Source organism: Oncorhynchus mykiss, chromosome 7 (assembly GCF_057628025.1).
Source record: "Oncorhynchus mykiss isolate SJ-2025 chromosome 7, ASM5762802v1, whole genome shotgun sequence".
NCBI classification, from domain to species: Eukaryota; Metazoa; Chordata; class Actinopteri; order Salmoniformes; family Salmonidae; genus Oncorhynchus; species Oncorhynchus mykiss.
This window is the reverse complement of record NC_143028.1, coordinates 57,078,295-57,091,066: the sequence shown is the minus strand read 5'-3', so window position 1 is coordinate 57,091,066 and position 12,772 is coordinate 57,078,295. Positions and strand designations below refer to the sequence as shown.

The 12,772-nt window shown below is 56.8% G+C and overlaps 1 protein-coding gene and 1 long non-coding RNA gene across 5 annotated transcripts in view; one reads left to right on the top strand and one right to left on the bottom strand.

The window, feature by feature from the left end:
• Positions 1–12,772, bottom strand: part of LOC149982609 (uncharacterized) — a 102,297-nt gene that overhangs the window by 32,911 nt on the left and 56,614 nt on the right. The gene's annotated exons all lie outside the window — the stretch shown is intronic.
• The window catches only part of LOC110528182 (inositol 1,4,5-trisphosphate-gated calcium channel ITPR1), a 192,358-nt gene that overhangs the window by 145,283 nt on the left and 34,303 nt on the right, over positions 1–12,772 (top strand). For all 4 annotated transcript variants that reach the window (XM_021610040.3, XM_021610038.3, XM_090241406.1 and 1 more), the window contains one exon: positions 11,691–11,866. In XM_021610040.3, the coding sequence (XP_021465715.3) occupies positions 11,691–11,866 (176 nt within the window). The remainder of the gene's footprint in view (positions 1–11,690; positions 11,867–12,772) is intronic.

Sequence of the window (12,772 nt, the reverse complement as noted above, 5' to 3'; positions counted from 1 at the left end):
GTGTAGGCAGACATGTTGGGGTGTTTAGGCTGTGCAGACTGACATGGTGGGGTGTGTAGGCTGATATGGTGGGGTGTGTAGGCTGACATGGCGGGGTGTGTAGGCTGACATGGTGGGGTGTTTAGGCTGACATGGTGGGGTGTGTAGGCTGACATGGTGGGGTGTGTAGGCTGACATGGTGGGGGTGTGTAGGCTGACATGGTGGGGGTGTGTAGGCTGACATGGTGGGGTGTGTAGGCTGACATGGTGGGGTGTGTAGGCTGACATGGTGGGGGTGTGTAGGCTGTCATGGTAGGGTGTGTAGGCTGACATGGTGGGGTGTGTAGGCTGACATGGTGGGGTGTGTAGGCAGACATGTTGGGGGTGTGTAGGCTGACACAGTGGGGTGTGTAGGCTGACATGGTAGGGTGTGTAGGCTGACATGGTGGGGGTGTGTAGGCTGACATGGTAGGGTGTGTAGGCTGACATGGTGGGGTGTGTAGGCTGACATGGTGGGGTTTGTAGGCAGACATGTTGGGGTGTGTAGGCTGTGCAGGCTGACATGGTGGGATGTGTAGGCTGACATCGTAGGGTGTTTAGGCTGACATGGTGGGGGTGTGTAGGCTGACATGGTAGGGTGTGTAGGCTGACATGGTGGGGTGTGTAGGCTGACATGGTGGGGGTGTGTAGGCTGACATGGTAGGGTGTGTAGGCTGACATGGTGGGGTGTGTAGGCTGACATGGTGGGGTGTGTAGGCAGAAATGTTGGGGTGTTTAGGCTGTGCAGGCTGACATGGTGGGGTGTGTAGGCTGTGCAGACTGACATGGTGGGGTGTGTAGGCTGACATGGTGGGGAGTGTAGGCTGACATGGTGGGGTGTGTAGGCTGACATGGTGGGGAGTGTAGGCTGACATGGTGGGGTGTGTAGGCTGTGCAGGCTGACATGGTGGGGTGTGTAGGCAGACATGGTGGGGTGTTTAGGCAGACATGGTGGGGTGTTTAGGCAGACATGGTGGGGTGTGTAGGCTGACATGGTGGGGTGTGTAGGCTGACATGGTGGGGAGTGTAGGCTGACATAGTAGGGTATGTAGGCTGACATGGTAGGGTGTTTAGGCTGTGCAGGCTGACATGGTGGGGTGTGTAGGCTGACATATGTTGGGGTGTGTAGGCTGACATGGAGGGGTGTGTAGGCTGACATGGAGGGGTGTGTAGGCTGTTATGGTGGGGTGTGTAGGCAGACATGGTGGGGTGTGTAGGCAGACATGGTGGGGTGAGTAGGCTGACATGGTGGGGTGTGTAGGCTGTGCAGGCTGACATGGTGGGGAGTGTAGGCTGACATGGAGGGTTGTGTAAGCTGACATGGTGGGGTGTGTAGGCAGACATGTTGGGGGTGTGTAGGCTGACATGGTGGGGTGTGTAGGCTGACATGGTAGGGTGTGTAGGCTGACATGGTGGGGGTGTGTAGGCTGACATGGTAGGGTGTGTAGGCTGACATGGTGGGGTGTGTAGGTTGACATGGTGGGGTGTGTAGGCTGACATGGTGGGGAGTGTAGGCTGACATGGTAGGGTGTGTAGGCTGACATGGTGGGGTGTGTAGGCTGACATGGTGGGGTGTGTAGACTGACATGGTAGGGTGTTTAGGCTGTGCAGGCTGACATGGTGGGGTGTGTAGGCTGACATATGTTGGGGTGTGTAGGCTGACATGGAGGGGTGTGTAGGCTGACATGGAGGGGTGTGTAGGCTGACAGGTTGGGGTGTGTAGGCTGACATGATGGGGTGTGTAGGCTGACATGGAGGTTGTGTAGGCTGACATGGTGGGGTGTGCATGCTTACATGGCGGGGTGTGTAGGCTGACATGGTGGGGAGTGTAGGCTGACATGGTGGGGTGTGCAGGCTGACATGGTAGGGTGTGTAGGCTGACATGGTGGGGAGTATAGGCTGTGTAGGCTGACATGGTAGGGTGTTTAGGCTGTGCAGACTGACATGGTGGGGTGTGTAGGCTGACATGGTGGGGTGTGTAGGCTGACATGGCGGGGTGTGTAGGCTGACATGGTGGGGTGTGTAGGCTGACATGGTGGGGTGTGTAGGCTGACATGGCGGGGTGTGTAGGCTGACATGGTGGGGTGTGTAGGCAGACATGTTGGGGTGTGTAGGCTGTGCAGGCTGACATGGTGGGGTGTGTAGGCTGACATGGTGGGGTGTGTAGGCTGACATGGTGGGGTGTGTAGGCTGACATGGTGGGGTGTGCATGCTGACATGGCGGGATGTGTAGTCTGACATGGTGGGGTGTGTAGGCTGTGCAGGCTGACATGGTAGGGTGTGTAGGCTGACATGGTGGGGAGTATAGGCTGTGTAGGCTGACATGGTAGGGTGTTTAGGCTGTGCAGACTGACATGGTGGGGTGTGTAGGCTGACATGGTGGGGTGTGTAGGCAGACATGTTGGGGTGTTTAGGCTGTGCAGACTGACATGGTGGGGTGTGTAGGCTGATATGGTGGGGTGTGTAGGCTGACATGGCGGGGTGTGTAGGCTGACATGGTGGGGTGTTTAGGCTGACATGGTGGGGTGTGTAGGCTGACATGGTGGGGTGTGTAGGCTGACATGGTGGGGGTGTGTAGGCTGACATGGTGGGGGTGTGTAGGCTGACATGGTGGGGTGTGTAGGCTGACATGGTGGGGTGTGTAGGCTGACATGGTGGGGGTGTGTAGGCTGTCATGGTAGGGTGTGTAGGCTGACATGGTGGGGTGTGTAGGCTGACATGGTGGGGTGTGTAGGCAGACATGTTGGGGGTGTGTAGGCTGACATGGTGGGGTGTGTAGGCTGACATGGTAGGGTGTGTAGGCTGACATGGTGGGGGTGTGTAGGCTGACATGGTAGGGTGTGTAGGCTGACATGGTGGGGTGTGTAGGCTGACATGGTGGGGTTTGTAGGCAGACATGTTGGGGTGTGTAGGCTGTGCAGGCTGACATTGTGGGATGTGTAGACTGACATCGTAAGGTGTTTAGGCTGACATGGTGGGGGTGTGTAGGCTGACATGGTGGGGTGTGTAGGCTGACATGGTGGGGTGTGTAGGCTGACATGGTGGGGGTGTGTAGGCTGACATGGTAGGGTGTGTAGGCTGACATGGTGGGGTGTGTAGGCTGACATGGTGGGGTGTGTAGGCAGACATGTTGGGGTGTTTAGGCTGTGCAGGCTGACATGGTGGGGTGTGTAGGCTGTGCAGACTGACATGGTGGGGTGTGTAGGCTGACATGGTGGGGAGTGTAGGCTGACATGGTGGGGTGTGTAGGCTGACATGGTGGGGAGTGTAGGCTGACATGGTGGGGTGTGTAGGCTGTGCAGGCTGACATGGTGGGGTGTGTAGGCAGACATGGTGGGGTGTTTAGGCAGACATGGTGGGGTGTTTAGGCAGACATGGTGGGGTGTGTAGGCTGACATGGTGGGGTGTGTAGGCTGACATGGTGGGGAGTGTAGGCTGACATAGTAGGGTATGTAGGCTGACATGGTAGGGTGTTTAGGCTGTGCAGGCTGACATGGTGGGGTGTTTAGGCAGACATGGTGGGGTGTTTAGGCAGACATGGTGGGGTGTGTAGGCTGACATGGTGGGGTGTGTAGGCTGACATGGTGGGGAGTGTAGGCTGACATAGTAGGGTATGTAGGCTGACATGGTAGGGTGTTTAGGCTGTGCAGGCTGACATGGTGGGGTGTGTAGGCTGACATATGTTGGGGTGTGTAGGCTGACATGGAGGGGTGTGTAGGCTGACATGGAGGGGTGTGTAGGCTGTTATGGTGGGGTGTGTAGGCAGACATGGTGGGGTGTGTAGGCAGACATGGTGGGGTGTGTAGGCAGACATGGTGGGGTGAGTAGGCTGACATGGTGGGGTGTGTAGGCTGTGCAGGCTGACATGGTGGGGAGTGTAGGCTGACATGGAGGGTTGTGTAAGCTGACATGGTGGGGTGTGTAGGCTGTGCAGGCTGACATAGAGGGTGTGTAGGCTGACATGGTGGGGTGTGTAGGCAGACATGGTGGGGTGTGTAGGCTGACATGGTGGGGAGTGTAGGCTGACATGGTAGGGTGTGTAGGCTCACATGGTGGGGTGTGTAGGCTGACATGGTGGGGTGTGTAGGCTGACATGGTTGGGTGTTTAGGCTGTGCAGGCTGACATGGTGGGGTGTGTAGGCTGACATATGTTGGGGTGTGTAGGCTGACATGGAGGGGTGTGTAGGCTGACATGGAGGGGTGTGTAGGCTGACATGGTGGGGTGTGTAGGCTGACATGATTGGGTGTGTAGGCTGACATGGAGGGGTGTGTAGGCTGACTTGGTGGGGTGTGCATGCTGACATGGCGGGGTGTGTAGGCTGACATGGTGGGGAGTGTAGGCTGACATGGCGGGGTGTGCAGACTGACATGGTGGGGTGTGTAGGCTGACATGGCGGGGTGTGTAGGCTGACATGGTGGGGAGTATAGGCTGTGTAGGCTGACATGGTAGGGTGTTTAGGCTGTGCAGGCTGACATGGTGGGGTGTGTAGGCTGACATGGTGGGGTGTGTAGGCTGACATGGTGGGGTGTGTAGGCAGACATGGTGGGGTGTTTAGGCAGACATGGTGGGGTGTTTAGGCTGTGCAGGCTGACATGGTGGGGTGTGTAGGCAGACATGGTGGGGTGTTTAGGCAGACATGGTGGGGTGTTTAGGCAGACATGGTGGGGTGTGTAGGCTGACATGGTGGGGTGTGTAGGCTGACATGGTGGGGTGTGTAGGCTGACATGGTGGGGAGTTTAGGCTGACAAAGTAGGGTATGTAGGCTGACATGGTAGGGTGTTTAGGCTGTGCAGGCTGACATGGTGGGGTGTGTAGGCTGACATATGTTGGGGTGTGTAGGCTGACATGGAGGGGTGTGTAGGCTGACATGGAGGGGTGTGTAGGCTGTTATGGTGGGGTGTGTAGGCAGACATGGTGGGGTGTGTAGGCAGACATGGTGGGGTGAGTAGGCTGACATGGTGGGGTGTGTAGGCTGTGCAGGCTGACATGGTGGGGAGTGTAGGCTGTGTAGGCTGACATCGAGGGTTGTGTAAGCTGACATGGTGGGGTGTGTAGGCTGTGCAGGCTGACATAGAGGGTGTGTAGGCTGACATGGTGGGGTGTGTAGGCAGACATGGTGGGGTGTGTAGGCTGACATGGTGGGGAGTGTAGGCTGACATGGTAGGGTGTGTAGGCTCACATGGTGGGGTGTGTAGGCTGACATGGTGGGGTGTGTAGGCTGACATGGTTGGGTGTTTAGGCTGTGCAGGCTGACATGGTGGGGTGTGTAGGCTGACATATGTTGGGGTGTGTAGGCTGACATGGAGGGGTGTGTAGGCTGACATGGAGGGGTGTGTAGGCTGACATGGTGGGGTGTGTAGGCTGACATGATGGGGTGTGTAGGCTGACATGGAGGGGTGTGTAGGCTGACATGGTGGGGTGTGTAGGCAGACATGGTGGGGTGTGTAGGCTGACATGGTGGGGAGTGTAGGCTGACATGGTGGGGTGTGTAGGCTCACATGGTGGGGTGTGTAGGCTGACATGGTGGGGTGTGTAGGCTGACATGGTTGGGTGTTTAGGCTGTGCAGGCTGACATGGTGGGGTGTGTAGGCTGACATATGTTGGGGTGTGTAGGCTGACATGGAGGGGTGTGTAGGCTGACATGGAGGGGTGTGTAGGCTGACATGGTGGGGTGTGTAGGCTGACATGATGGGGTGTGTAGGCTGACATGGAGGGGTGTGTAGGCTGACTTGGTGGGGTGTGCATGCTGACATGGCGGGGTGTGTAGGCTGACATGGTGGGGAGTGTAGGCTGACATGGCGGGGTGTGCAGACTGACATGGTGGGGTGTGTAGGCTGACATGGCGGGGTGTGTAGGCTGACATGGTGGGGAGTATAGGCTGTGTAGGCTGACATGGTAGGGTGTTTAGGCTGTGCAGGCTGACATGGTGGGGTGTGTAGGCTGACATGGTGGGGTGTGTAGGCTGACATGGTGGGGTGTGTAGGCAGACATGGTGGGGTGTTTAGGCAGACATGGTGGGGTGTTTAGGCTGTGCAGGCTGACATGGTGGGGTGTGTAGGCAGACATGGTGGGGTGTTTAGGCAGACATGGTGGGGTGTTTAGGCTGACATGGTAGGGTGTGTAGGCTGACATGGTGGGGTGTGTAGGCTGACATGGTGGGGTTTGTAGGCAGACATGTTGGGGTGTGTAGGCTGTGCAGGCTGACATTGTGGGATGTGTAGACTGACATCGTAAGGTGTTTAGGCTGACATGGTGGGGGTGTGTAGGCTGACATGGTGGGGTGTGTAGGCTGACATGGTGGGGTGTGTAGGCTGACATGGTGGGGGTGTGTAGGCTGACATGGTAGGGTGTGTAGGCTGACATGGTGGGGTGTGTAGGCTGACATGGTGGGGTGTGTAGGCAGACATGTTGGGGTGTTTAGGCTGTGCAGGCTGACATGGTGGGGTGTGTAGGCTGTGCAGACTGACATGGTGGGGTGTGTAGGCTGACATGGTGGGGTGTGTAGGCTGACATGGTGGGGAGTGTAGGCTGACATGGTGGGGTGTGTAGGCTGTGCAGGCTGACATGGTGGGGTGTGTAGGCAGACATGGTGGGGTGTTTAGGCAGACATGGTGGGGTGTTTAGGCAGACATGGTGGGGTGTGTAGGCTGACATGGTGGGGTGTGTAGGCTGACATGGTGGGGAGTGTAGGCTGACATAGTAGGGTATGTAGGCTGACATGGTAGGGTGTTTAGGCTGTGCAGGCTGACATGGTGGGGTGTGTAGGCTGACATATGTTGGGGTGTGTAGGCTGACATGGAGGGGTGTGTAGGCTGACATGGAGGGGTGTGTAGGCTGTTATGGTGGGGTGTGTAGGCAGACATGGTGGGGTGTGTAGGCAGACATGGTGGGGTGAGTAGGCTGGCATGGTGGGGTGTGTAGGCTGTGCAGGCTGACATGGTGGGGAGTGTAGGCTGACATGGAGGGTTGTGTAAGCTGACATGGTGGGGTGTGTAGGCTGTGCAGGCTGACATAGAGGGTGTGTAGGCTGACATGGTGGGGTGTGTAGGCAGACATGGTGGGGTGTGTAGGCTGACATGGTGGGGAGTGTAGGCTGACATGGTAGGGTGTGTAGGCTCACATGGTGGGGTGTGTAGGCTGACATGGTGGGGTGTGTAGGCTGACATGGTTGGGTGTTTAGGCTGTGCAGGCTGACATGGTGGGGTGTGTAGGCTGACATATGTTGGGGTGTGTAGGCTGACATGGAGGGGTGTGTAGGCTGACATGGAGGGGTGTGTAGGCTGACATGGTGGGGTGTGTAGGCTGACATGATGGGGTGTGTAGGCTGACATGGAGGGGTGTGTAGGCTGACTTGGTGGGGTGTGCATGCTGACATGGCGGGGTGTGTAGGCTGACATGGTGGGGAGTGTAGGCTGACATGGCGGGGTGTGCAGACTGACATGGTGGGGTGTGTAGGCTGACATGGCGGGGTGTGTAGGCTGACATGGTGGGGAGTATAGGCTGTGTAGGCTGACATGGTAGGGTGTTTAGGCTGTGCAGGCTGACATGGTGGGGTGTGTAGGCTGACATGGTGGGGTGTGTAGGCTGACATGGTGGGGTGTGTAGGCAGACATGGTGGGGTGTTTAGGCAGACATGGTGGGGTGTTTAGGCTGTGCAGGCTGACATGGTGGGGTGTGTAGGCAGACATGGTGGGGTGTTTAGGCAGACATGGTGGGGTGTTTAGGCAGACATGGTGGGGTGTGTAGGCTGACATGGTGGGGTGTGTAGGCTGACATGGTGGGGTGTGTAGGCTGACATGGTGGGGAGTTTAGGCTGACAAAGTAGGGTATGTAGGCTGACATGGTAGGGTGTTTAGGCTGTGCAGGCTGACATGGTGGGGTGTGTAGGCTGACATATGTTGGGGTGTGTAGGCTGACATGGAGGGGTGTGTAGGCTGACATGGAGGGGTGTGTAGGCTGTTATGGTGGGGTGTGTAGGCAGACATGGTGGGGTGTGTAGGCAGACATGGTGGGGTGAGTAGGCTGACATGGTGGGGTGTGTAGGCTGTGCAGGCTGACATGGTGGGGAGTGTAGGCTGTGTAGGCTGACATCGAGGGTTGTGTAAGCTGACATGGTGGGGTGTGTAGGCTGTGCAGGCTGACATAGAGGGTGTGTAGGCTGACATGGTGGGGTGTGTAGGCAGACATGGTGGGGTGTGTAGGCTGACATGGTGGGGAGTGTAGGCTGACATGGTAGGGTGTGTAGGCTCACATGGTGGGGTGTGTAGGCTGACATGGTGGGGTGTGTAGGCTGACATGGTTGGGTGTTTAGGCTGTGCAGGCTGACATGGTGGGGTGTGTAGGCTGACATATGTTGGGGTGTGTAGGCTGACATGGAGGGGTGTGTAGGCTGACATGGAGGGGTGTGTAGGCTGACATGGTGGGGTGTGTAGGCTGACATGATGGGGTGTGTAGGCTGACATGGAGGGGTGTGTAGGCTGACATGGTGGGGTGTGTAGGCAGACATGGTGGGGTGTGTAGGCTGACATGGTGGGGAGTGTAGGCTGACATGGTGGGGTGTGTAGGCTCACATGGTGGGGTGTGTAGGCTGACATGGTGGGGTGTGTAGGCTGACATGGTTGGGTGTTTAGGCTGTGCAGGCTGACATGGTGGGGTGTGTAGGCTGACATATGTTGGGGTGTGTAGGCTGACATGGAGGGGTGTGTAGGCTGACATGGAGGGGTGTGTAGGCTGACATGGTGGGGTGTGTAGGCTGACATGATGGGGTGTGTAGGCTGACATGGAGGGGTGTGTAGGCTGACTTGGTGGGGTGTGCATGCTGACATGGCGGGGTGTGTAGGCTGACATGGTGGGGAGTGTAGGCTGACATGGCGGGGTGTGCAGACTGACATGGTGGGGTGTGTAGGCTGACATGGCGGGGTGTGTAGGCTGACATGGTGGGGAGTATAGGCTGTGTAGGCTGACATGGTAGGGTGTTTAGGCTGTGCAGGCTGACATGGTGGGGTGTGTAGGCTGACATGGTGGGGTGTGTAGGCTGACATGGTGGGGTGTGTAGGCAGACATGGTGGGGTGTTTAGGCAGACATGGTGGGGTGTTTAGGCTGTGCAGGCTGACATGGTGGGGTGTGTAGGCAGACATGGTGGGGTGTTTAGGCAGACATGGTGGGGTGTTTATGCAGACATGGTGGGGTGTGTAGGCTGACATGGTGGGGAGTTTAGGCTGACAAAGTAGGGTATGTAGGCTGACATGGTAGGGTGTTTAGGCTGTGCAGGCTGACATGGTGGGGTGTGTAGGCTGACATATGTTGGGGTGTGTAGGCTGACATGGAGGGGTGTGTAGGCTGACATGGAGGGGTGTGTAGGCTGTTATGGTGGGGTGTGTAGGCAGACATGGTGGGGTGTGTAGGCAGACATGGTGGGGTGAGTAGGCTGACATGGTGGGGTGTGTAGGCTGTGCAGGCTGACATGGTGGGGAGTGTAGGCTGTGTAGGCTGACATCGAGGGTTGTGTAAGCTGACATGGTGGGGTGTGTAGGCTGTGCAGGCTGACATAGAGGGTGTGTAGGCTGACATGGTGGGGTGTGTAGGCAGACATGGTGGGGTGTGTAGGCTGACATGGTGGGGAGTGTAGGCTGACATGGTAGGGTGTGTAGGCTCACATGGTGGGGTGTGTAGGCTGACATGGTGGGGTGTGTAGGCTGACATGGTTGGGTGTTTAGGCTGTGCAGGCTGACATGGTGGGGTGTGTAGGCTGACATATGTTGGGGTGTGTAGGCTGACATGGAGGGGTGTGTAGGCTGACATGGAGGGGTGTGTAGGCTGACATGGTGGGGTGTGTAGGCTGACATGATGGGGTGTGTAGGCTGACATGGAGGGGTGTGTAGGCTGACATGGTGGGGTGTGCATGCTGACATGGCGGGGTGTGTAGGCTGACATGGTGGGGAGTGTAGGCTGACATGGCGGGGTGTGCAGACTGACATGGTGGGGTGTGTAGGCTGACATGGCGGGGTGTGTAGGCTGACATGGTGGGGAGTATAGGCTGTGTAGGCTGACATGGTAGGGTGTTTAGGCTGACATGGTGGGGTGTGTAGGCTGACATGGTGGGGTGTGTAGGCTGTGCAGGCTGACATGGTGGGGTGTGTAGACTGACATGGTGGGGTGTGTAGGCTGACATGGTGGGGTGTGTAGGCTGTGCAGGCTGACATGGTGGGGTGTGTAGGCTGACATGGTGGGGTGTGTAGGCTGACATGGTGGGGTGTGTAGGCTGTGCAGGCTGACATGGTAGGGTGTGTAGGCTGACATGGTGGTGAGTATAGGCTGTTCAGGCTGACATGGTAGGGTGTTTAGGCTGTGCAGACTGACATGGTGGGGTGTGTAGGCTGACATGGTGGGGTGTGTAGGCTGACATGGCGGGGTGTGTAGGCTGACATGGTGGGGAGTATAGGCTGTGTAGGCTGACATGGTAGGGTGTTTAGGCTGTGCAGGCTGACATGGTGGGGTGTGTAGGCTGACATGGTGGGGTGTGTAGGCTGACATGGTGGGGTGTGTAGGCAGACATGTTGGGGTGTGTAGGCTGTGCAGGCTGACATGTTGGGGTGTTTAGGCTGTGCAGGCTGGCATGGTGGGGTGTGCAGGCTGACATGGTGGGGTTTGCAGGCTGACATGGTGAGGAGTGTAGGCTGACATGGTGGGGAGTGTAGGCTGACATGGTGGGGTGTGTAGGCTGACATGGTGGGGTGTGTAGGCTGACATGGAGGGGTGTGTAGGCTGACATGGTGGGGAGTGTAGGCTGACATGGTAGGGTGTGTAGGCTGACATGGAGGGGTGTGTAGGCTGACATGGTGGGGTGTGTAGGCTGACATGGAGGGGTGTGTAGGCTGACATGGTGGGGTGTGTAGGCTGACATGGTGGGGAGTATAGGCTGACATAGTAGGGTGTGTAGGCTGACATAGTAGGGTGTGTAGGCTGACATGGAGGGGAGTGTAGGCTGACATGGTAGGGTGTGTAGGCTGACATGGTGGGGTGTGTAGGCTGACATGGTGGGGTGTGTAGGCTGACATGGTGGGGTGTGTAGGCTGACATCGTGGGGTGTGCAGGCTGACATGGTGGGGTGTGTAGGCTGTGCAGACTGACATGGTGGGGTGTGTAGGCTGACATGGTTGGGTGTGTAGGCTGACATGGTGGGGTGTGTAGGCTGACATGGACAGGTGTGTAGGCTGACATGGTAGGGTGTGTAGGCTGTGCAGGCTGACATGGTGGGGTTTGTAGGCAGACATGGTGGGGTGTGTAGGCAGACATGGTGGGGTGTGTAGGCTAACATGGTGGGGAGTGTACGCTGACATGGTGGGGTGTGTAGGCTGACATGGTGGGGTGTGTAGGCTGACATGGTGGGGTGTGTAGGCTGACATGGTGGGGTGTGTAGGCTGACATGGTGGGGTGTGTAGGCTGACATGGTGGGGTGTGTAGGCTGACATGGTGGGGTGTGTAGGCTGACATGGTGGGGTGTGTAGGCTGACATGGCGGGGTGTGTAGGCTGTGCAGGCTGACATGGTGGGGTGTCTAGGCTGTGCAGGCTGACATGGAGGGGTGTGTAGGTTGACATGGTGGGGTGTGTAGGCTCTGCAGGCTGACATGGAGGGGTGTGTAGGCTGACATTGTGTGTATTCTCCCTAGGTACCCTGGAGCCCCAGCTGTCTGCCCTGCTCTGGTTGGGTATGTTGGCATCGTTGGCTATCGTGGTGGCCATGCCCCAGCACCTTGGGGTTCGCACCCTCATCATTGCCACCATCCTCCGTCTCATCTTCTCTGTGGGCCTGGAGCCCACCCTCTTCTTGCTTGGAGCCTTTAACGTATGTCTTCTTTGGGAAACGTGTGTGTTTGACTATATTGTTGTCCGACACTAAATCTTAATTTCCATGTTCTCCAATGTCAATCCAGATGGCCTTGCTAGCTCTCAGTAGCCCCCCTCTCTCCTCATGCCCTCCTCACATCACATTCATCTGCACATGCCCACCCCTTTACGTACCCACTACCCACACACCCTGTCCCCATGTAGACCTCCCTCACGCCCCAGCCCATACCCACTCCAGTGCCCGCTCTGCCTATGGCGTAACCCCCTGGCCTGACTCCCTGGCTGGCCTGGCACGGCCTGAGTGTGTGGTCGGTCGGCTGTGAAATGCGTCACTAGACGCTAGAGGCTGACACCACCCTTGCAGCTGCCCAAAATTCCCTGGAACTGCCCCTTATACACGGCCCGCTGCCCTTTCCCCCTATGTCCTCAACTGGCCCCTTCTGCATTCCTCTCCTCCTTCGGTCTCCCCTCCCTCCCTGTGGCTGGGGGATAGATAGCGATCCCACATCCATCTACTGAACCGCAGAACTACTACAACTCCTAATATACTGCCAAGAACAATCCACTGCTAGTCCAAGAAATGCCTGTCCTGTAGGATCACGTTGTGTCTGATTGTCATCATGGAATGTCATGTAGTGAATGTCCTATGAAAATGTTCACATTTTATGCATAGAAAGACAACATATTATAGGCCTTGTTATAAGCACAAATTAGCGTTTTTCTGTCTTTAACAAGTTATACAGCATTATGGCTGGATACTTTAAGTTAAGCATTACCTCACAATCCATTATTGGTCAGGTCTCCCTTGTGAAAGAGGTCTTCTGACCTCAATGGAACTTCCTGGTTAAATAAAGGTTAGATCAAATAATAATGGTAATAAAAATGAATGTCTTCTGTCCCTGCA